The sequence below is a fragment of the Rattus norvegicus genome, chromosome 20 (genome assembly GCF_036323735.1).
Source record: "Rattus norvegicus strain BN/NHsdMcwi chromosome 20, GRCr8, whole genome shotgun sequence".
Taxonomy (NCBI): domain Eukaryota; kingdom Metazoa; phylum Chordata; class Mammalia; order Rodentia; family Muridae; genus Rattus; species Rattus norvegicus.
The window spans coordinates 47,327,077-47,351,187 of NC_086038.1; the positions used below are offsets into that span (position 1 = coordinate 47,327,077).

The 24,111-nt window shown below is 50.7% G+C and overlaps 1 protein-coding gene across 2 annotated transcripts in view; it reads right to left on the reverse strand.

The window, feature by feature from the left end:
• The window catches only part of Foxo3 (forkhead box O3), a 96,287-nt gene extending 75,109 nt beyond the window's left edge, over positions 1–21,178 (reverse strand). The window contains exons 1-3 of one of the 2 annotated variants that reach the window (XM_039098617.2): positions 19,553–21,178; positions 19,152–19,329; positions 17,843–18,572 (exon numbers count right to left, since the gene is read on the reverse strand). In XM_039098617.2, the coding sequence (XP_038954545.1) occupies positions 17,843–18,460 (618 nt within the window). In that variant the 5' untranslated portion in view covers positions 18,461–18,572; positions 19,152–19,329; positions 19,553–21,178. The remainder of the gene's footprint in view (positions 1–17,842; positions 18,573–19,151; positions 19,330–19,552) is intronic. The other variant, NM_001106395.1, reaches the window with a different exon arrangement.
• Positions 21,179–24,111: the final 2,933 nt, after the last annotated feature.

Here is a 24,111-nt window from a genome sequence, read left to right on the forward strand (position 1 = left end):
CAAAGTCTCCCTCAGGTACTCAATGCCTCCACACTGGGCACAGTAAAACAGTCTTACTCTTCGCTAAGGTACAGGGTGGTGGCGTCTGCAGTGAGAATGGTGTCCTGACAGATGTCACACATCTTCGTGAGACAGGCAGGCCACCTCAAGACCACAGGACGCACGGCGAAGAACTGTCTCGGAATGAATAAATAAAAATGCAGGAGCCCGCCTAATCAATGAGGAGTTAAGGGCAGCCTCGCTGCGGGTTTTCGCCATTAATTCATCATCAACTGCTTCTCGGGTCAGACCTCCGGGAAAGTGGGGTCGCTTGAGATGGATGAATGGGGATGTCGGGAACACAGGCGTGTGTCCTGAGAGTCAGGGGAATGGTCTGGGCTGACACATCTAACCGTGGCCTGGGTAGGACAAGGCAGTGGCCAAATGAGCTCCTCTGGGTCAGCTTGGGCTTCCCTTCCTCGTACTCAGCTACACAGGCATCCGAAGGAAACAAAACGCCAAGTTTGCCCCAAAACTGTCTTCCCAGTGCTAACTCACCTCCACAACGACACGACGGGTGGAGCCAACCCTCGGAATGGAGGCATCATTCCACAAACGGTTATTTGTTCTGTCTTAGGCCTTCGGGACGCCCCTACTCTACATACGAGCAGCACATAATTTTTATATTAAAAGGTCCAACCGCTTCTGAAAATGTTACTTAGTCTGTGGCTGACGAGGATGCCTGAGCTCCCATAACTGGACACAAAGCGCTGCAGGCGGGTGGGATGTTAAACCCTGGGTGGGCATGATGCGGCCATCACCTGCACTCAAGCTGAGGGGCCGGCCTGCTTCCCTCAGAAAAGAGGATGCCCAGGACCCCAACGTCTGAGTTACGGGGGGATGGATGGCAGGCGCTTGTCCCCCTGGTTGCTTACCCGACAGGGGAAAAGGTTGATTTCTTTCTCCTGGCAGAACTAGGGGTACTGCAGAATTTACTTGCCCCCACATAACTGCTGAAATGCCAACCATGTTCTTTAACAAAGTGTCAGCAGTGGGGAAAATGGTGCGAACAGTTCTCCAGTTCCTTCCTCTTACTCGAACATCTGCTAACACCAAGGACTCTGGGAGGTTTAGTTTGTAGAAAGAACTCTTTTCCCACCTTGACAGAAAAGAAATGACTCTGAACTCTGAACTCCTTGGAAGGTAATTCTGGAAGTAGAAGGCCTTACGATTATTTATTCCAAACCTCTAATGACTTAGCTCCCTCTCCTTGCCAGTCTGGGAGCTCTGCAATGGGTCACAGTCCTCCCAGGTTCAGCGAGTCCACACTGGGGCCCGAAGTTCGACCTGCCCCTTATTACAAAGTGGAGCCATCCATGTCAGCACCTGAGTACATACGCGCTATCTGATAATGTTCTTGGGGAAAATTATGTCACCACTTAACTCCTACACCCCATACTGGCAATCCCATAATAATCTGTTAAAGTCGCACAATGTCCCTCCAACCTCTGCTTTGGGGTTTATGCTGGCCCATCTTCCATGCTCCTAGACTTGTGTCCAGTTATGGTCTTGTCCTCCCCTCCACCATTCAACATGGTTCACTGTGGCCACCGCCACAACGTCCTGACCTACAGTGAGGAAAGCCAGGTCTAGGGGCTCTAAACGTCTCAATGCCTTTTGTGCTGTGTGACCAGTCACTAAAATATTGTACACAGGTCTCTCCTACAGGGGAGAGCAGAGGAAAGGCAGAGGGGGAGGAGACTGAGAGAAATGGAGAGGAAGGAAAGTGAGCGAGGTCACCCAAAGCAAGCTTTGATGCAATCTGGAGTAAAAGTATCTGTGTGTCCCATCTCCAAACCTGCAAAGCTGACCAGTCCACTCTCCTTACACCACTATATTTGCACTGCAGCCTCAAGAAAAATGGCCACACTGGAGAGTGCCATCCCTAGGAATCAACCTCACATCGCCAAATTACCAGTCTGAAAAGTCTCTTGTGTTCCGCCCGGACACTTGTCTATACCCTAACTTGTCTACACCCTAATACTACAGAGTTCTTACTGTGGGCTCTGAGTGACAAGCATTTGTCTCCATCCCAGCAGATCCCACAGACTCCCCTCTCTTCTTCTGAACCAGACTAAGAATTTATATTAGAAAAGATCACCCACCGATCTCAGGCAGTTGTTGTAAAATCAGGTTAAAAATCAAAATCTCTGAGGCTTGGATAAATGACTGACTTCGGAGTTCTGTCAAAGGGGAGAAGGCAGTGCTGGTTTCCCATCTCCAACTGTCCACCTGCTCACTCCCTACTCTTCCTCACACCTCATCTGTAGACCAGCTAAACTCTTACCTCAGGCACACTGTGAGGTGTTCAACGACAGTCACAGTTGTGAAGATGGCCCATAAACCAAAAGGTTTTGACCACACACTCACACCCGCTCACTGACTCACACTCACACCCACCGACTCACACTCACACCCACCCACTGATCGCACACTCACACCCACCACTGACTCACACTCACACCCACCACTGACTCACACTCACACCCACTTACAACTCAGAGTGAAGGTTTGTAATGGTGTTGCACCGCCTTCCCTTTTAGTGGGGACAGATAAGAGCTCTCACCTACAACTCTCTAACCTTGTTGACAGGGGGACCTTCCCAAGGCCTCTGACAGAGAGGAAGTGCACATAATTTCATTCGCTGGATCTGCGGGTAAGTTCATGCGAGCCAAGGTCTCAGGGCCCCACTGGGATGGAGGCGACCCTCCTACCTCTCTACCCAGCAGGCATTGATTGCATGAGCCTGGGTGTTTCTGAAGGAACCTAATTCCACAATAGACGAATCCTCGGTGCCAGAACCTTTCAAAACATATTGCTTTCTTGTTCTCAAAACATGCCAAGAGAGGCCTGCGCTTTTGGAAACCAAAGGAAGCCATATTTACACGTTTCATCTGGGAACAGCCGTAGCTTGGGAAGGAAACAATTCATTGTTCCAAGCACTTCAAGTTTCCGTCCAACTTCTGTTCTTCCCAGGTCCCTACAGCTATCCTACGGTTCAGGTATGAACGTTGCCAGCAATATTCATAACACTACCGAAGACTCTTATACTTTGGCCTCGGATATAAAAAAACAAAAACAGCTGCCTGTCCCTTCTGATGGTGCCCAACATTTCAAGCTATCTTCTTGACCCTCGAGAACCTTGATGGAGGAGGAGAGTGATCGTCCAGCCTTCCCCACTCCCTTAGAAAGCCCAGGACAAAGTCCTCGGGGAGCTCAGGACTCAAGCCACATCCTCGGGGCTTCAGCCTGGCAGACCTGGCATACTACTAACACAAGGGCTTATAGTCTAAACTTATATGGGTAGTTCCCCCCCCCCACACCAGTGTATCCACTATGTATGTGTGATTATGAACTCCATGTAATATTCTGAAGCGGCAGCTAAGAAAGAGGTCCTGAAATGAACTTGAGTCCTGGCCAGCCCACTGTTCTTAGCGCACTCCTAAGGCCATCAGCTCTGTCTGATATGGCTGCTGCTGAGGCCCTGCCTAATGGACTTCAAATCCAATGAAACTGGCTAGCAGCAATGATTCCATCCCCCCCCCCCCAGCTTCACCTAGGGGTGAAGTAGGCCAGGCACCATTTAGGTTCGTGAGCCAAGACAGATGCCACCTGCTCACGCCTGCCTTCGTTGCCAGGGCTGCCCCTCTCCCCTTCTCTCCCTGATTACACCCAGCACATTTTAATCTTATCTTTCTCCCACACATCTCCAGTCTGTCTGGGGATGAGTCAGAGGCTACTCCCTGGCTGCACGCTGGTCTTGAGACTGGGGACGTTCCCCCAAAGGCAAAAACAAACAAACAAACAGGAAAAATAACCAGAATCTCATTTAAACGCAAGCCCTTTGAAAACATCACATATCTCAGGATGAGCGCTGGCCACAGCTGAGTAGGAGCTTTTCCTCCCACCCGTTGTCTTGGAAGGAGATTGGCCCCTGCCTTTCACAGAAAGCTACAGGGAGAGAGAGGCTGGTCTAGAATACTCAAGGGGACAGGGCTTTGCTACACTCAACACATCCCATCACAAGATGTCTGCTCATTTTCCCCTATGTCAGGATTCAGAAGCCAAAGTGGCATAAGAATTATGATTATGACTTCTCGAATTGTCCCAAGAATTCCACACACTTAGCAAAGGACTTTACTTGTTTCTGGGGGCTGAAGAAATGGCTCGGCAGTTAACAAAGTTGGCTGCTCCTCCAGGGGACCGAGGTTTGATTCCCAGAACCCACACGGCAGCTCACGACCATCTATAGCTCCGGTTGCGCCCCCCCCCCCGCACCCCTCCCCTCCTGGCACAAGGTACATACACATGCAGGCACGCAAGTAAAGCGCACAAGTAAGTCTGAAAAAAAATTCTAATAATGCCTTTTAAAGCTTGGATCTGAAGCCTCAGCTCACAGCAATATGGCCAGAGAGCCTGTAAGAACCGACCGACGGCTGTCCAGAATTTCTGACTTAGTATGTCTGGGGTGGGTCTGAGGATCTGTATTCCCAACATGTGCCTGTGTAATGTCAGCGCGGTTGGTCTGAGAACCACGCTGTGACAGTCAATAGCTCAGGGAATCAGAGTGTGGCGGATACAGTATACCCAACAGGAGGCTCCCCGAAGAAACAAGTTAATGTGTCTCAGTTTTCAAGTCTTATACAATGTTTCCTAACAGTACCATCTCTTCTTTCAAGTTCTTTCAGACTTCAAACCAAGTTAAGTAGGGTCCAATAGAGACAAGGAAAAACAAGTGGGTGGTGGGGAACTTGAATAAACCACTTAGGATTATACAAAAGAAAGAAGAGACTGCACTAAATATAGCTTGTTAAGGAATGATGCTCTTGTTTCAAGTGCCTTAGCCCCAGCTCGACCACATTTCTTTTCATTCAGAGTTGGGATGGGAGGCGGGGTCAGGGGCACAACAGGGGAGAGAACTCTCTGACTTGGATTCTTCCCACAGAGAAGGAGTGTAAGAAGGTCCAAAAGTCATTACCAAAACAGTCAATTACTTCCACAGACAACATCCCTCTCACTTCTCTAAGACCATGGTTATATTATAGCCATCTGAGAAGCTTAAAAAATATGGCTACTGAGCCCCACACTTGGGGACCCCTCCCTAACTATCTTAAGAAGAATGTGGGCATTGGCATTTTTAAGGCTCTCCGGGTGATTCTAAAATACAGCTAGAGTGTGCCCTCGTTTGCCAAAGGCTTGGTAGCAGTCCAAGAGCCTATCAGGAAACTCTTCTATAACAAGGTGTACTTTTCCCCAGGAGAGCTAACAGTCACAAACTAGAGACAAAGGAGCTTGAACTTTTTGCAAATTACCTAAAGGTTCAACCTTGAAACCCTGTGCCAGAATAAAAACCTTCTCCCTCAGCAAAAGAAAGTGGGGTTTTTGTTTGTTTTTAAAGGGGGATGGAGATGGTGAGATAGATTTTAAAACTCTGCAAGCACCTGGTAGTTTAAATGTTCATCCAGCAATGCTCTGATAAATTGGATTTTCCAAAGTTGTCAAACCACATGAAACAAACAATAAAATGAACTTTTTTTTTCTTCCTGAGCAGTAAAGATCCACTCGAGATAAAAGACAAGCGAACTTCTCTTGTCAGCTTCATGATCATACTGGAGGCAGAACCGTGAGCCAAAAATAACCTGACCCCAAGAACAAGATGCCAGAGCAAAGACTTTAAGGGTCACAGAGCGAATCCCAGAAGCCAGAGAAAGTTCCAGGTATACTCATGCCTATAATCTAGCACTTAGAGAGCTGAGGCAGGAGGACCTCCAGCAACTTCAAGACCAGCCCAATATAGAGTTAGACCCTGTCTCCAAAATCAGAGACCAATAACAAACAGAATTCTAGGCATATTTTTACAGCATGAAAAGCTAAAACGGGCTGATCAATTAAAATTTGGTTATAGACTACAGATATCTTTAAATGAAAACTTTAAATCGTCAAATGAGAATTACAATATTTTATTTAAGAAATTCACTTGGTAATCATTTTCAACCTATTTGAGTAGCCAATGGTTTCTGCTAACACAAAAGATCCAGCATGCAGAGCCTCACTGACTCAGGGTAGGTACCAACAAGCCAGCACAAGACCACATCGCTTCGGACTGCCTCCACAGTCAGCCCCAGGCCACTTACACCGGACACTCACTCAGACTTGATTCTCCAGGTTACACAAAATGATGCACCTGATTACTTTTCCCTCTAAAGAAACCTAGACCAAATGTTTGAACTCATAACTGTGTCCATTAACTGGCAGCAGGCTCTGGTTTTATGAGATTATTGGAATAAACCTCTCCCCGCCTGTCAAAGAACACCTACTAACCCTTGTCCAGGGACAAATATTAACCTTAATAACTGTGTGTCATAGAGCCTAAAATACAGCCAAAATCACGGAGCCTTTCCATCTGAAATAAGGATCGTTCTTGGAAAGGGAAGACTCCCCGGGACTGATTGAGATGATTCAGTTCAGCAGAGGACACACACCTATTCAAACAGGAGGCTGTAAACGTATCTTTATTGGATGGGGTTGGAGATAGAAGGCCTGATCTAGGACACTAATTTCAAGAAACCGTATACCTGCTCACCTAGGAGGTTATCTACCCGAGCTTAAGAGCCCAAGCGCGCTAAAGCCACACCAACAGTACCTGCTCCGTTCTCAAAGGATCAGGACCAGAACATCTCCAGTGGTCAGTTCCGGCCTGCTTCTCAGATGGCATAGACACTGCAGCTGATCTAACTTATTGTTTCTTAGGTTTCCTAACGATATCTAGCCAAATGCTTGAACTCACGGCTTCAATTTTACTTAAAACTGACTTGCTGCAAACTGTGTTAGCCTATGGGCTCCTATTTATTTGTGATTGATTGATAGATAGATAGATAGATAGATAGATAGATAGATAGACAGACAGACAGACAGACAGACAATAGTGAACTAATGCTGTTGATGGGGCTATACAGCAAAAGAACCAATAAAGAGGAGATGGCTCTTCTCAAGTTACCAAAGGAACAAACTTCGAGGGAAAAAGAAGAAACAAAAACAAACAAAACAATGATAAACAGGATCCAGTGGAAAAGTATGAAAAGTGAGAGAGAGTAAACAAACTCTTAACTTGGGAAGGGTCGGTGGCTTGGAGCCAGAACGACTAGTTAGAGTCACGAATGCTAAAGGGCTGTGGCAGCAGTGACCTTCGGGCGAGGGAGTTTTCATTGTGTGAATGCATGCGTTCAGAGAGTTTACTGGAATGAAAAGTTCACATAGCAGCTGGGAGTGGTGGTACAAGCCTACAATCTCAGCACAAAGAAGGCTGAGGGGGCAGGACCTCAGCTCAGGGCCAGAAGGAACTAGTTAGTAAGATTCTATCTCATAGTTACACTTACACACACAGCACAGGCTCATCCGCGCGCGCGCGCACACACACACACACACACAGAGACAGACAGACACAAACCAAAAGTTCAAACGGAGACATCTAGATTAGAAAACTCTAACAACAAGGAAGAAAAGTAACATAACTGAATACTAGTCAGCTAATATTAAGGAAAATTAAAATGAAATATCGAGAGGTGGCAGCAAGCGGGAGGCTTTAAACATCACTCTGTGTGATATGGAGTAAAGGCAATCATCGGGGTAACTCAGAGTGGAAGAATATCAGTCTTAAGTGTAATAAAGTACTTCAGGGACAAAAGCAGTTCTGAGATTTGAGTGGCCTGAATTCATGGCCTCGCTATGGGTTTTTGTTGGTTGGTTTGTTCCTTGGTCTGCTAGGAAAGTTACTCGAGCACTGACAGACCCCAGCCCTCCATCGATCCCACTCCCAGTTTCCAAGGAGACACTCAACAAGTTCAAATAAAGTAATTTTATGTAAACATCAGGTTTATACCCACAATTGTACCCTTTAAAGGCCACCACAGGCCCTGCCACGGCTTTCTCAACTGCCCCCCCCCCGCCCTTCACCCCACCCTCTCTGCATGCTGGCTGCCCGAGTTATCAGGCAGAAGCAACCTGCACACTCGGGCTTATCAAAGGGGTTCAGCCTATCATGTGGAAACTCTCAGAGCTCTCTCACCTACGAAAGCCACAGTGTACGTTTTCTCCAACACGTTCAGGATGACATGTAACTTTAGCTTCCTATTTAACCGTAGTTCAATTCTAAACAGCGCATGGCTAACTTGCCCATATTACCTTGAAGACGAAGGCAGCGGGCTCTTCTGTAGGGATAAACACTAACCTGGCTGGCACCGTGCATTATGCAACATCCCTGTCTCTGTCTTGGCAGCCTGCCTCTAAACCCACTAATAACTGCAGTGCATAGAGTCAACCACCTCAGAAAAATATTTTTAATGCCTTTAATTATGAAATCTGATTTGGCGGCCAAACTTCTGCCAGAAACTTGTAAATTTTTTCTTCCTGAAACCTACTTTTTCTTAGGGCTGTGTTGTCATCTGTCTACCTGTTGCAGAAGCACAGATGTCCTGCTGTCTGGCGGCAGGAGTCCCATCAGAGAGCCCAGCCCAGAGAACCTCTGCACTCCATGTATGGCTCTGTCGTTCCCGAGCAGTGGCCCATAGTAAACTGTAAGGCAGAGCTGCTAAACCTGCAAGTTTAAAAGCTACGTCCCAAGCCTCCTCCTCCCACTGAAGGAGCAGGCTTGTACAGGTTCCTTCGAGGTTTCAGTCCATGAAAATATCCAGGCTAAACCATGGTCCACCTTCACTCCTTACCAGCCGTGGAGCTTTGGATGAGAACAGCGCCCCCATCAGTTCATTTAAATACTTGCTCCCAGTTAGTGGAACTGTTTGGGAAGGAGTAGGAAGGAGCTGTGGCCTCAACAGTATGTCACCGAGGTGGCTTTGAGGTTTCAAAAGCCCACAACATTCCCAGTTAATTCTCTCTTCACCTTGCGGTCATCTTAAGAGACAAGCTCTCCAGGCAAGATTCTTGCCTGCACGCTGCCATGCTCCCTGCCATGTTGACCACGGACTCGCCCTCTGTGGACCCCCACTAGAGGCCTTCTTCTAGAAGTCATCTCGGTCATGGGGTCTCTTCACAGCAACAGAAAAGTAACGAAGACACCAGGTCAGACAGACATTAGCTGCTGTCAGCAAAGCTCCAAAGACCCCATGGTCAAGAATCGTCTGAGGGATTAGTGTGAGCATCATTGGTGACCTATGTAAGAAATGCAGCCAAGAGCAATGCAGAAATGATGACATCCCACCCTCACTCCAGGAGGCAGAGGAGCCTGACAGAAAGCTAAAGAGCTCCAAGTTAGACTAGGCGTGAATCCTGAGTAAGTCACTTTCACGGATCTCAACCACTTCCCGTGTAGGGTCAGTGTAACAAAAAAACAAACAAAAAAACAAACAAACAAAACCCCACAAAACAAAATCACACACAGGTGAGCAGCTGGGACATAGTGAATGCTCAGAAAGTCACACGAGCTTCCAATAAGGTCACACTCTGAGCGTCCGTGTAGACATGAATCCACAAAATGCAGGATTTAACCCACTAAAATCGCCAAATCTAAATAAAACTACCACCACAAGGGGTAGGGCAGGAGCAAAATGAAGGCTAATGACCCAGCAGAGCACTGCAGAGTTGTAAGAAGTTAACAGGCTCCCCAAAGGCACGACTGACAAAACTCAGCTAGAAACGAGATTCCAGCTCAGAGGACGCCGGGAAAGCTTGGAAAACATCAGAAGTGCCACAACTGAAGCGGCACTGAAACAAACCGTTCTGTTGGTTTTAACATGATCTATGAAAGCATACTTCTTTAACATCCTTTTGTGTGTATGTATGTACGTGTGGTGACCAGCAGTCAAGCTAGCCTGTCATTGTCAGGGGCACTCTCCCAGCTCTTTTGTATCTTGTTTATTGAGTCAGGATCTCTCAGTGGCCTGGGGCTGACCTAGGGCTAGGCTGCCTAGCCAGAGCTCTCTGGAAACCTGACTCTACCTCCAGTGTTAGGATTACAAGTGCCCACCAGACACCAGTGGGCGTCACGCACCAGTGGGCAGCCACGTATGCTCATGAGTGCACACACAGAGGACAGTGGAAGGTGCCAGCCACCTTCTGTGGCTCTCACTGCCTCAAGACAGGGTCTGTCACTGACTTAGAAACTTACTGTTTGGCGCTAAGTTGGCCAGGGGGCTCTTGGAATCCTGTTTCTTCCTAACAATTCTATGGACGCAGGCGTCCCGCGTCTTGGCCTTTTCCTAGGATTCAAACTCAGAACCTCATGCTTGAGAACAAGTGCCATGCTACCCCCTGGACCACCAAGCTGGCTTTCCATGAATTCTGGGCATCAGACTCAGGTCCTCCTGCCCGCATGGTAAGCATTTTACCAGCTACTTCCTCAGTCCATTTGTATTAGGGATAAATAACTATTCCCACAAAGAGCGGGATGATATGCAAAAGAACAAGGCTCTTAGAGAGAGGGCAGACAGACATGTAGCCGAGTTATGAGGATTGCAAGTTCAAAGACAGCCTGGGATACCAAGTGAGACACTTAAGAAACTAAGTAAATTCCCACTTAACTATTTTAGATAGGAAGTGATCATGGGTCTTAGGAAACTAAGGTTTTCTTTAGCAAAGTTACTCTCCATCTCAAATTACCTTCTGAAACGACGACATTTAGCCATGGATGCACTATACAGCAGAATTCTTTAAGGCAAGACACCTTGGCTTTATGGAGAAGCTTAAAGACCTGGGGACTCCCTCTGCTGGCTCTGAATTTAAAGTAGATTTTCAATGGCTTCGGGAGCTAAATTACCATTTTACGAGACACAAAGGTGAAAGCAGAAATAGAATATGGACTCCCCCTATGCCCGGGCCTTCAAAAAAGTAAACAATAAACTTCAAAACAAGCACTGGAACTGCCAAGCACATCCCCATGGACTGTCAGAGGAGGCTCACTGGAGAGAACCATGTCTATGCTGTTGGTCTGGGAGAAGGGCCCGCCTTGGCCTTGTCTCCTCAGCTGTGCTTTGTCCCTTCCTTGCCCGGCGCTCCTCTCCTCACTACAAGAACAGAGTCCTTCTGGCATCGAGCGTTAGGGTCCCAAGAAGACCTGGCCTCTTCCCCCGGGCCAAGCACTGCACAGCTGCTAGAAGGAACACAGCCAACCAGAGCCGAGTATCTGTCTCACTGTGCGGTGTTATCTCACAATAGTCACTGGGCACTCAGGAGGAAGAAAGAAAAGAGATCTCAAGATCAGAAGGCCAAACCAGCCCTTGTTCTCTAAACCAGCCTAGGCTGCACCAACCTCCAGGCGTGTTTGTGTGTGTGTGTGTGTGTATGTGTGTGTGTGTGTCTGAGTCATGACTCCGGTAGAGAAGGAACCAGAATCCGGATCTTCCACCTAAGTCTCTTGTCTAATCACCTATTCAGAAAACTCCCAACTCAGAAAAGCTACGGGTTAGCCCTGCAATGGCTGGTCTTAAGGATGGACTGCTAGCTCCCCTTCCTCCACAGGTGACTTATTTCCTAGCAGGTAGAAATAATAGCATGAAAAATGCATCCAAGGCTTATGTCCCCCAATACAGAAGATTACACTCCACTGACCAGCTTGGCTCCTCCTATGGGAGAAGGAGGAAACTTTCAGCTAACACCCCTCAGACAGTACGTGCTGATGCTGAAGACAGTGTACAAATGGACAAACCTGGTTTCCTCTTTTCAGTAATACAATGCCACCCCACCACACCGCCTCCCATTTCTGGTGTGAATTGTAGTTTTCAGGGACATTAATAATAAGAAGCCAACACCCCCAAGACACTCCGCCTTCACACCCTGTCCTGTCACACAAAGCCAGGAAGACTGAGGCTGTGGGCACCCTCGAACCTCCAAGCATCAGAGCAGATCCTTGCTGCTGTCTAACACTCGGTCTCTCAGAGTCAAGGGAAGACATCAAGAACCTGGTGTGGGGGGAAGCTGGGCAATGAAGTCTGAGGGGACTTCTTCAGCAAGGTGAACTGAGAGTTTCCGGTAGAGACTGGGGGTGGGGGTTGGGGGGAGGCAGCCCCTCCCATGAGAGTCAGCTTAGAGGAAGGGGGAGGAGCCAAAGAGAACAAATGAAGTCGGGGCTTGCAGAACTGGAAGCAAAGGGCACTGACAGAAGCAGCAGCTGTGAAACCACAGAGGCTAGCAACACATTCTCCACAGCAGTGGTGCCCTGCACTCCTGTGAACACACTTTAACCACACCCCAGCAAGCTACGAAAACCCTGACCCGGTCACGCGTGCTCCCGGCCTGGTACTTCACCAGAAAGAAATGAAACAGACCTCTCGTGACCCCTTTTCGTTAGGAGTTCAAGTGAAAAGCGGTGTGGATGAGTCAGCTCTATCCGGTTCCCCAGAGGACTGGCCTCCCTGGAGGACGGGACTCGAGCGCTCGCAGCTATGCAGGGATGCTGGTGGGCTCCAGCACAGGTGGACTTTGGGAAACTCGTGCTTCTCCCAAACACACACAAACTCTAGGTCCCGTGCTACAGAGGCCTTTCATTCATCGGTGCAGCAATCTCGAAGTGACCTGCAGATAGCCAAGGGGCTCTAACCTAAGAGCAATGCTGAGTTTGTTATCTGCAATGGCCTCTCTCTCGGCAGAGGTGAGGCACAGGGAAAAACAGAAATACCAATGTGCTAGCTGCCAAGGGTGAGCGCCAGGAACACGTTCACAAAGCAGCTTTCCTGCTAGCAGCCTGTCTCTGCCCTCCTTAGACTCCTGTGAGCTAGAATTTTATCTGCCATTGTACGCCATTTTATACGACCACTGTACTCCTGGGGCTGGGCAGAGGGCCCGTGTAGGGTTTGAATCCACACAGGAACTGACAGAGTAGATGCAAAGGATTTTCACTGTGCCGTCTTCAAGTCACTTGCTACCAAGCTGTCAGTGGACATCAAAGACATTGTAGTATGTCTGCTCCCCAGTTCTTTCTATAGCAGCCGTAAGGAAAACTGGTTCCTAGACTCCTCGATTTGTGACATATATAAAATATAAGTCACGGGGCTGGGGATTTAGCTCAGTGGTAGAGCGCTTACCTAGGAAGCGCAAGGCCCTGGGTTCGGTCCCCAGCTCCGAAAAAAAGAACCAAAAAAAAAATATAAGTCACGAAGAGGATCAAGATTGTCTCCCAGAAGGAAAGACATTACAACAAAATAAATTCCATTTTCCCTCCAGCCCTGGAATCCAGGCTGAGACACCAGCAATGGGTAAGAGGTAAACTCGCCCAGGGCCTACCAAGCTTATCTCTACATTACCTCAAGTTTGGGTGGATGTCGCTAAATTTTTTCCTAGTCCAAGTAAATGACTCTTTTAGAGGACAAGCCTCTTTCATTATCTTACAGAGAAACTATCTGGTATGTTTACATATGAATCGGAGGCGAAACACTAAAAAGTTCATTTTTAACATGTCCCGTGGTACCCTTTCCTTAAAATAAGACCTTCTTGAAGTCTCCTAAATATAAGGGTGCTACCGTTTCATTTTTCTGAGGAGAATGGAAACACACACTTAGCTGCGTTCTAAAGAGTCTTTCTGTTACACGGGGTTCAGAGATCAAAGTCTGAATAAAAGGCCCAATTTCTTCACTTCATAGGTCAATGACACAGCTTTGCAAAAGAGGAAAACAGTCCCCAGTGCAGGCAGTGGGACAGTAGAAAGAGGAAGTGTGTTACTGAGAATCACTGACAAAGACAGGCGGCCAGAGGAAATTACGAAACAACAAAGGCCAAGCAGAAGACAGATTCTTCACATACACACAACTGTCACAGGCCTAAGGGGACGAGGGAAAAACTGCAAACCAGCATGGGACGGCAGCTCTGTCGTTTTGAAATTTAATATGAAATTTGAAAACAAGTTGCAATTAAAATACCACTTAATGCAGTATATGGAAGTCTCTGCAGGGCCTCCTCCAGGAAGTGCCGAGGGCTGTCCAACTCCCGTCTTTTCTTTTTACCTTGCAACCATCAAGAAGGCAGCTTTCCCACGAAAGGCTCAGACTTGGAAGACTCACCCTCTGCGCTACAGCTGAGTCTTCACACAGTAGGTGCCCCACACAGTAGGTACCCCAGAAACGAATGGCTGTTTAGTCTCCTGCCCTAACCCATGAGAAGCAAGTCAGTGAGTGTGGGAGTCAGTAGACCAGTAAATGAGAGATGAGGGATCCCTGGTAAAACCCTGGAGTGCTTGGGCCTCCCAACAGACGGAGCTCACCCTACATTAACTACACTGCGCTCCAAGTAAACGTAATCTGAACAAAGGAACCTCCTCCCCCCACATCCACATCTGGTTGTTCCCTCCACTCTAATGCCCGAGAGGTAAGGGACCTTCGAGATAGCCATCGCCCTCCCAGCACAACATGCACTGAGCAAGGGCTTCCTCTTTTGTTAAAATGCTCTCTTTTGCCTTTTGTGCTACTTCAGACTTCCTAAGCAACCACACCAGAGGATGACACAGCCTGCAGCTACCCAAACACGACCCCTCTGCTTGGCCTCCGGCTCCCGTGTGTCCTTCTGGTGTCTAAATGACTGCCAGTGTTTGTAGGCTGGGGGTGGGACACCGACGTGCCTCTCGGGAAAGCAATTTAAGGAAAGCGTGTGGAAAGGCTGGGACAGAGACCTGCACACCTGTAGCTGTTAATTAACCTTGTGCTACCCGTGATCCGAGAACGGTCTTTAATCTCTTCATCGAGGAAGGGAAGGAGCTGCACCAGCATTCCGGCTATAAATTAGGATCACCCGAGGAACTGAGGAACCGAAGCAAAAGTCACACACAGTCAAGTTCTACCAAATCCTCTGAGCACTAGTATTTTCCAGTTGCTCCCAGGTAATCCTAACCAGCCAACCAACTGGTGTAAATTCCGATTTTCAAGGCATCTTTTCTAATTCTGGCTTTTTGAGACAGTCTTTCTCTTATGCAGTCCTGGAACTCACCGTGTAGACCAGGCTGGCCTCAAAGCCAAACTGCCTGCCTCTGCCTCCTGAGTGCTGGGATTAAAGGATTCTACCATTAAGCCTAGCTTCCGTCTGTAGTCTTAAAGTGATATTTCTGGTTATAGACTCACATAATGTTCTGGCCCAAAAAGCCACCAAAGTATGTCTTAGGACTCGGCATTCCTGCCCTTTGTGGAAACGTCTGAAAGGTTAACCTGAATTCTAGACATTTTGAGATGCTCAGAATCCTAAAGTATAACTCACAATGAAAGTACTGTGGTTAAAACGCAGGTTTCTAAAATGGCCGTGCATCACAGGTGTCAGTTCCAAAACTCGGATGCACAGGCCTGGGTCACATTAGCTCCTGACTCCTCTCCCCTTACCTCGTCTTCCTGCCTCACTAAACCAGCAAACAGAAAGGCTGGCCTTAGTCATAGCCAGTGTATAAAGCAGGCCAGGAGGCCGGCCTCCTGTTCAAAGGGCCTTCTCTCCCCATCCTTAAATATATGGAGGTGTCTGCTTCTTTTGATGAAGGTCATCTTACAAAAATGCCAACTAAATTATGTTCCTTCAAGTCTTCAAGGACTCCACGACACCCAGCCTTAAAGTTAAAGCAAAAGTAATCATAAAACATATGCCCTAAATTAAACACAGTAAGGTATTCTCTTTGCAGTGTCTCAAGTGGCCTTAGTTGAAGCAGGACAGCAGTAAAAGAAAAAAACTGAGAGACAAATAAACAATTATAACATGGCCACATGTGACTGTCCCCTTAGCTCTACTGAAATCCTAAAGTCGTTCTAAAAGGATGGACCAAACTCAATTTGTAGCTTCTTTTGGTAACCACTTTCAGGAGTAAATCTTTAAAAAAAATTAAAAATAAAATAAAAAAAATAAAACCACAAACAAAACTGGTGTTATTTTTATAAGCATAATAACAAGAAACACTGCTTATGGAATTAAGTTACTTTTGTAATCCTTAAAAACAATCAGAGGGGCCAGTGAGATGGCTCAGTGGGTGAAGAGACTTGCCACCCAACCTAACAATCTGAGTCCAACTCCCAGGATCCACTTGTTGGAAGGAGGGAACCACTCCCAAAAGTTGTCCTCTGACACACAGGCACACAGGCACACAGACACACACACACACACACACACACACACACACACACACACACTCCCTCCCTCTCTTTCTCTCTCCCTCTCCCCACTCTAATATATATTATATATTATATGCACAGACATATATTAGGAAATGTCAAAACCCTTTCCTATGCTAACTTGTAAAGTTGAGTAGCCTCCTATAGCAAATTCAAATATGTCGGATTTAATTTCAAGTGTGAAACTGGTGAAAAATATTCCAAGCTACCAAATGCATTTTGCCCAATTCTACACACCCCTTCCAGATGATGCACACTGCCGTAAACCCCTTCTGTCTGCTTCGAAGCAGCTTCCAAAGCTATCTCGTTAGCAACACTTCCAAACAGAAGCCTGGTCCGTCCTTTCTGTGAACCACCCTAACCTCGTACATGTGCCATCCCTTTGGAAATCAGTAAAATTAAATCAACTCTCAGCTTGTAACATCAGCATCTGTACCTTCTGAAATGTGGGATGGCAACGAAGCACACAGTTTTGCTTGTAAACCATCCACGCAAGGCTGTTCCGTACTAGACCCTCTTTTTTCAAGTCACTTTATCTGCAGGGCTCTTCCGTGGGTTTAATTTCGGGTCTCTGGAAAGATAAACTGCTCTAATTTATACACCAAGAAACAGTGAGGTAGGAAAAGGAAGAAAACGGCAAACAGGAGCAACTGCCAAGTGACTTAGCTTCAGAGATGTGGGAGCCTGTGGCTGCTTTCAGGGGAATGGGCCTAGAGGTGCCCAGAAGGGCAGGACAGCCCAGCAGGGGACCAGGAGTCAATCTCTTTGGATGCCCAACTGCAGGAAGTCATTACATCATAGGCCTTTCCTCACCTCTCTCCCTACCACGTGTCAGGTGCCCCAAGAGGCTGAAAGGGAACAGAAGAGTCTCTCCTCTGGCTCCTTTATAGACAGAAGCCATTATGGCCCAACCCTGCTATCAGCCCTCCCTCCCTCCCACACAGGTAAAGCTCAGACGGAGTCCCCGACACGTGACTCCCGCCTCAAACGTTGCCAGAGGCAGCATAGACCTCCACCGGAGCAGCAGGTGTAGCCAGTACACCCTTAGATGACAAACCCGACCTGTTCCAAGCCCCAGAGCATTTCAGAGGCTACCTGCTGGCAGGCTTGCTGGAGTGACATCTCTAAAGAGTAAAGGTTTGTGAGGAAAGGCGAGAGCCGGCCAGAACAGTCCGCAATCGTTGCTTTTTCTAATGGGATCGATTTGCCTGTTGGTGTCAACACCCACAAGCACAAGTTGAACCCCAAGAGCCTCACTCAGTTTCCTGGTATCAGTCTTGATACCAGGACTTGAACGCAGTCCCAAACACCATACACACACACACACACACACACACACACACACACACACACACCTTCCCTCCACCTACACTGTCCTCGGTGCATCCACCCCCTGTATTCCAAAGTTGGCCGCGGATCTACCTCCTCCCCGCAGTTGGGGTAATCCAGCAAATACAAACGTCTTGGTCCTTTCTCCTTAGTGTGCGTTGCGCACAGCCTCCTCACCTGGGCATGCCCAAAGCTTGCCCAGGGCCCTCCCTTCCCACGGAGGCCATCCCCAGGCTTCCCTCCTGTAGAAGTGAAAAGAATCCCCTTCCCCAAAGCCTCACAACATAAGCTCCTCTGCAACCCTCTCCGGGCGTTGGCAAACCGACCGCTTCCATACGCGCTTGGCGCTGAGTAGGCCTGGCAGGTCCGGCCGCCAGCCCCTGATAGGCACGCACCTTCCAGCCCGCAGAGCTGTTGCTGTCGCCCTTATCCTTGAAGTAGGGCACACAGCGCACCATCCACTCGTAGATCTGGGACAAAGTGAGCCGTTTGTCCGGGGAGCTCTCGATGGCGCGGGTGATCAGGTCAGCGTAGGACAGGTTCCCCCAGGCATTCCGCCGCGAGGAGCATTTCCTCGGTTGCCCAGAGCCCCCAGCCGCCCCCGGCTGCGGCGGTGGCAGTGGCTGCTGAGGCTGCAGCTGCGTCTGCGTGCCCCCACTCAGCGCGCCTGCGGAGGACGCTGGCCCCGTCCCGAGGTCCTGCCCTCCGGGAGACAGCAGCCTGGCCGAATCTTCGAGGAGCAGCCCGGAGCCCAGCGCACTGCTCACGCCGCCACCGATCACCATGGCCGAGCTGCCTCGGCCGCCGCTGTCCTCGTCGTCTTCATCGTCGTCCTCCTCGGGGATCATGGAGTCTGCCGCCGTCTCCCCCGAGGGCTTGGCCGGGCTCGCCTGCAGCTCCGGCCTCTGCAGGGGCCACGTACAGGAGCGTGGCCGACTCTGTGGCTCGAACTCTGGGTCCAGCTCCACTTCGAGCGGAGAGAGCGGGACCGGGGAGGCTGGTGCCTCTGCCATCTTCGCTGCCTGCCCGCCGCCCGCGGCTTGGGCTCTTGCTCTCTCCTCTCGCGCCCAGGCTGGGTGCGGCGGGGGAGGGACAGGGCGCCGCGAAGGCTCGAGCTCCAGCTACCTAGGGAAGCGCGAAGAGAGAGTTGGTTATCCCGTGCAGGAGCCTAGTCCACGGAGACTCCTCGCCCGCGGCCGCCACCTAGAACGGATAGACCTGGGGACGTGCGTCCCGCGAACCTGGCGCAGCAGACGCCGCCCCCTGGACAGGCCGCCCCGGAGACGCGAGCGAATCGACGGCCGCGCGCGGGGCAGCCCCCTCCCCCGCTGCCGTCGCCAGAACGGCAGGTCTCTCCCGGGCTGGGTGGCGGGGCGGAGGGGGGAGGGGTGCCCCGGGGGAAGGGTGGCCGCGCGCCTGAGAGAGTGGGCGGCCTCCCGACCCCAACAGCACAGCAGTGGTCGGAGGGCGTGCGTGCGTTTGTTTACGTTTGGCTCCCGCCCGCTCAAGTGCCTCCCGCGGAGGCGCAGCCGAAGTCAGCAGAGTCCTGGGCTCTTCTCCGGTTCCCCGGCCCTGCGAGCCTCCTCCTCCCCCCGCTGCACACCCCTCCCAGACCAGTGGCCCCCTAGGGCTGGCGCAGGCAACTCCCGTCTTTTCCTCTCCACCCGCGGACCAGCAGGGCGAGCGTGGGGTCTGGGTGCAGACCTGCCAGGGTGACTTCCAACGAGAGAGGACCGACCCCGCAGGACCCGCTAAGAAGATCTGAGGTGTATTTTCGCGGGGACGTGGGGCCCTCCGCCCCCTTCCAGGTCAGAAACGGGAAGGAGGAAGCAAGTGGGAACATAAATCTTCCAACAGGTCGGGAAGCGCCAAATCTCTCGGACTGCAAGAAAACCCGGACCAGCACGTTCATCACCTCCTTGCTCCCGCTGCTGCCATCTTGACAGTTCCCCCCTTCCCTCAAGTCCTTTAAAGACACTAGCGGGAGAGAAGGGGGAGAGCACACCGAGTCACGGGGAGGGAAAGGGAAGCGCCTGGCCCAGCTCGGAAACAGATCCGGAGTCACTGGAAAGGCGGCCGCCCCGCTGCACAGCTCCAGCGCCTACCTCGGCTCCTTCCCTTCAGGGACGAGGCGGGAGGGCGTACGATTCCGCGCGAGCCCAGGGCACCGCGACGAGGGGACGCTCGGGCCGCCGCCGCAGCCCGCCGGAGGAACCGCCTGTCAGCCTGTGCTGCGCCGCCGCCTTCCACATTCCTCCTCCTCCCTTCCACGAGCAGGGCGGCCGCGGCAGCAGCACAAAGTTATAGACACTCGCAGGGAGCCTCAACCTAGGCTGACGGCGGGGCGGGTCCCCGCCCAGGGGGAGGGCTGGGGCGGGGGCCGGGAGTGCTGCTGTGCGTGCGTGTGGGAGTGCGCGTGTGTGCGCACTCGCGCCTGCGCGGGGCTGCGGGAGTGGGGGTCGGGCGCGCGGGTCGGGACTCGGCCGGGCTCCGGCAGCCCTCGGTGCCCGGGTCACACACTCTGGAATCGCAGCAGCCCACGCTGGCCCGGGACGGGAGGCCAAGTCGGAGCACACCGCTGGGCGCCGCCGCGCGCCCTCTCTGCCTCGGGCCCTGCGTTTGCCTCTTGGGTCCCCGGCCTGCCCGTGGGTGCGTGGGGTCGGAGCCCGCCCCAGTATTGGGTTCCTCATTAGAACCTGACACCAGGTAACACCCGAGATAAGACGCCAGCCGCAGGTGACAGGGGTTACCTTGGCGTGGAAACACTGGCCGGCGAAGATAGCGGTGCCTTTCATCAGGCACCAAAAGGTGTGGACTGGACCCTCACCTGGGACGCCCAGCGACAGTCGTGCTTCGCTTTTTCACGGATTTGAAGGCAAACCGGAAAAGCGTAGCTCAGGAGGAAAAGTGCAGTGCGCCCCAGTCTAAACGCAGAAGCAGCAGATACCTAACTGGAAGCGGGCAACAGTTTTCTTAGGATAAAGCAGCCGGCTACGTGCTTGACTTTTTCAAGTCTTTAGACTTCAACTGGCGCCTTCACATTCCCTTACCCCAGGATCCGTGCCACTAGGCCGTACGGGTGTGCTTTCCTGCGCCACATGCGACATGCATAACCAAAAATCTCCCCATTTTGATTCATAGGTATCTTTCAAAACAAAACCCTCTCAGTCACTGCAGCTAAAGTCTGGGCTCCGCGACAACCCTATACCCCAAAACAGTCAGCCTAGAAGAGCCTGCAGGGGCCGCCCACCCCGAAACTCCGGCCTCCAGGCTTTACGCGCGGCCCGTCACTCAAGTGACGTGGGGCCCCGCCCCTGCACCAAGCTAGTTCGACGGGTACAAACAGATGATGTCATTGTCTCTACACGCGCGTGACCCCGGAGCCCTGCGCCGCGTCGCCATTCGCTGCGCGGCTTCCTCGTCAAGCCACGCCGAGCGCTGACTGGCCGCCGCCGCTAGTCTCCGGGCTCCAGACGCCCCTCTCTCTCCCCTTCGCCCCCGCCCCCAGCAAATAATAAACAATCGAGTAAAATTGGAAGGACAGAGGGGAGGGAGAGCGAAGGCGCTCCGGGACGCAGCCTTCGGCGCGCAGGTGACCGGAGGACTAGAGGAGGACTGTGCGGGGAGGAGGGAAAGGAGGTAGGGAGCGGACCTGGGCGGCCACGCTCCATCAGGGCAAGAAACTTGCAGAACCTCGGCGAGGTCAGCCTGATAGGGTAGCGGGCGTTAGGACCCCAGGGCCCAGGAGAGATGGGCTGGGCGGAGCCTGGCGGGCTGGGCGGGGCCTGGCTACGCAGAAGCCCGTGGGCGGAGCCTGGCGGCACGTGCGGGAGGAGGGGGCGCGTTGCTCAGGCTCGCCCAGGACGCGCAGCCTCCGCGGCTGGCGCGCTTGTTTACCAGCACACGTGTGTGTTATTTTCGAAATGGAATGTGAGGCTGGCGGGCGCGTGGGGCCGCCCGCGTCGGCGGAGGGACGGGGTGAGGCCCGCGCTGCCGCAGCCTCCCCGGGCACTGTTTGCGAGGCAGCCCGGCTGGCTCGTAACGCGCTTCCCGCGTAGCCCGGAGGTTCCGGCCACGCATCTGGACGGCGAGATTCTCGCGCTACCTAAGCAGCTGCGGAGACCAAGGGCGCCGAACGAAAAGCGCTGCCTCTCTCGCGTGCTCTTGGGGCTCCTGCCTTCGCCAGAACAAAGCCACAGCCTTAGGTACACTCCAGTGCACCCACCTGGACCACGAGGTGGACTCTGCGTGGTCTGTGCCCTTGCTCCAAGTATCCCCAGTCCTTCGGGCTGCATGGCTCGGCCCATTTACGAGTAAATACAGTTCCGTCGCCTCGGCTTGTCTTGGGAAAGGGAAGCTGAAGAGAGGAATTCTGCCTTCTAGGGTTGCTATCTACCTTAGGACCCACCCCTGTCCTTTGGAATCTGCTCCGCTAAGAAGCCCGGAACTTGATTTTGATTAACAGCCTGGCAATGAGGGATCGCAAATTCGGCTTCCAGTGCCTGTACCCCTAAATGGGTGGAGATTTACGCAAAGAGGTTAGGGTTTATTACCCGGAATCTGGTGTTGGGCTCTATGCCCAGAACCGACGCTTTGCAGTGTGCAACGCAAACCCCAAAGACTTCACTCACTGTTTTTCACACACACACACACACAAACACACACGCCATGAAAGAAAGCTATGCATCTGCAAGTCTAAGCAGTTCGTCCCATTAGAGTACAGTCCCGCAAAAGTAAAAAGAATATGTTAACACTGGCTCGCTCTGAACCATTAGGTTTTTACTGTAAACACGCTGTGTTCTTTTACACAATGCATATCCTAAGAGCATGCAAAAATGTGCGGCATTATAAGAGTTTGTGGATTCATTGAGAGCACTCTGACCCTGACATTAAGGGAATGGGGACCAGACACTCGATGCCATTTCTCTCAAAGACTTAGTCTTACTTGGTGCCACAAGATATATATAAAAGTTCATTATTTCAAGAGTTTGAAATCAGTGCAAGACAAACCAAGGACATGTACAAAATGTTAGTTAACTGTCAGATGTCTGTGTTTCACGCAGGGATTTATCCCTGAGGTTACTTCCTATGGGAAAACTCACACGCAGGCATGCACTGAGCCTTAGATATCATTCCTCTGATTTTTCCTTTGCCTGCCCTTCGTAGACCTCCTGATCTATCTCCATTTCTCCTCACCATCTTTGTTTTCACCTAAACTTTATTATTGTAGGAAAACTGAGGACATACAGTGAGTGTTGGCCCAGTCGAACACCCACGTTATCTTTAAGGCAGACTTCTCCGTTTGCCTGTTGAAGACTGGGTGGGTCTCTTGTAGTCCAGGCTGGCCTTGAACTCATTATGTAGCTAAGGTCAGCCTTCAATGTCTGATCCTTTTACCTCCTGGGTCTCCACCATGACAGATACACCCAGCTAAGGTTTAAAAAAAAAAAAGTCATCAAAACTTTCCCCACCTCTTCCTTACTGTGTTTTGTTTTTTGTTCTTTTCTTTTCTTTTTTCTTTTTTTTTTTTTTTCCGGAGCTGGGGACCGAACCCAGGGCCTTGCGCTTGCTAGGCAAGCGCTCTACCACTGAACTAAATCCCCAACCCCACTGACAGTGTTTTGTATATTTTTTTTCTTTGAATGATTGAATGATTTAAGGTGGTGGTTATGATCCATTTTTTCTATAAATTCAGGTACTAGAGGAACAGAATTTTAAACTTTAACCTGAGTAAGATGAATAAAAGCATTTGAATACCTAGCTGTGACGGGGGCTGGGAAGAGGTACAGGCTCAGCCTCCTTAGGAACCTCTGTGGCAAACTTAGCACAGGCAGGCAGGCAGGTCCTGGTGCTCCACTCCAAGCCCACAGCCTAAGTTCTTGGTGCAGAGCATGGTGCACACCAAAAAGTGCTTCCTTTTCTTCAGAGTTGGCTCCTATGTTTTCTCAACAAATATGTGGCCCAGCTTAAAAAAAAATATATGAGAGCCCCCAGTCCTGCCCTCTGTTCTCCCAGCAAACCGGTCATAGTGGGATGTCTTGCTTAAACATTGGGTAGCGACAGTCATAGTGTCCCGTGGGACGTCATTCCGGTCAATTTTTGTCCTCGCTTGCTCCTGAGAGAACCTACAACTCCTGTCTTCTCATTTGCTGTCACAGACTTGCCCTGATAACATGCTCTGGGAAGCCGCTAACAGTGACAGCCTGGAGCCCGGACACTGTGGGAGGATGCTAAGTGGAGCTGAGTTCTGCTTTGCCGTTGGGAGCACTCACTCACTCAATGATTAGATTAAGAGTCCAAGCTCTTGAACTCAGGCTGACTCCTTCATTTACCAGCTCTTGACTTTGGAGAAGTTTTCAGCCCTGGAGTCCCAGTCCCAGATCGGATCAAGTGGCGTTATAGATTGAAGGCATGAGCGTTAGAATTGCTGTACTAAAGAGATGTTGTACATACGTGGACATGGGTAGGGAGTGGCTCAGCCTAGAACGGCGATTTCTGCCAAGTCTGATGGCCTTTGGTCCCTTAGACCAAAGTGTGATGAAAACTCGGCCAGTTCTAATGGTACATGCCTTTCATTCCTGCATTCAGGAAGGCAGAGGCAGGTGGATCACTGTGAATTCAGGACCAGTCTGGCCTAGAGAGTGAGTTCCAGGACAGCCAGGGG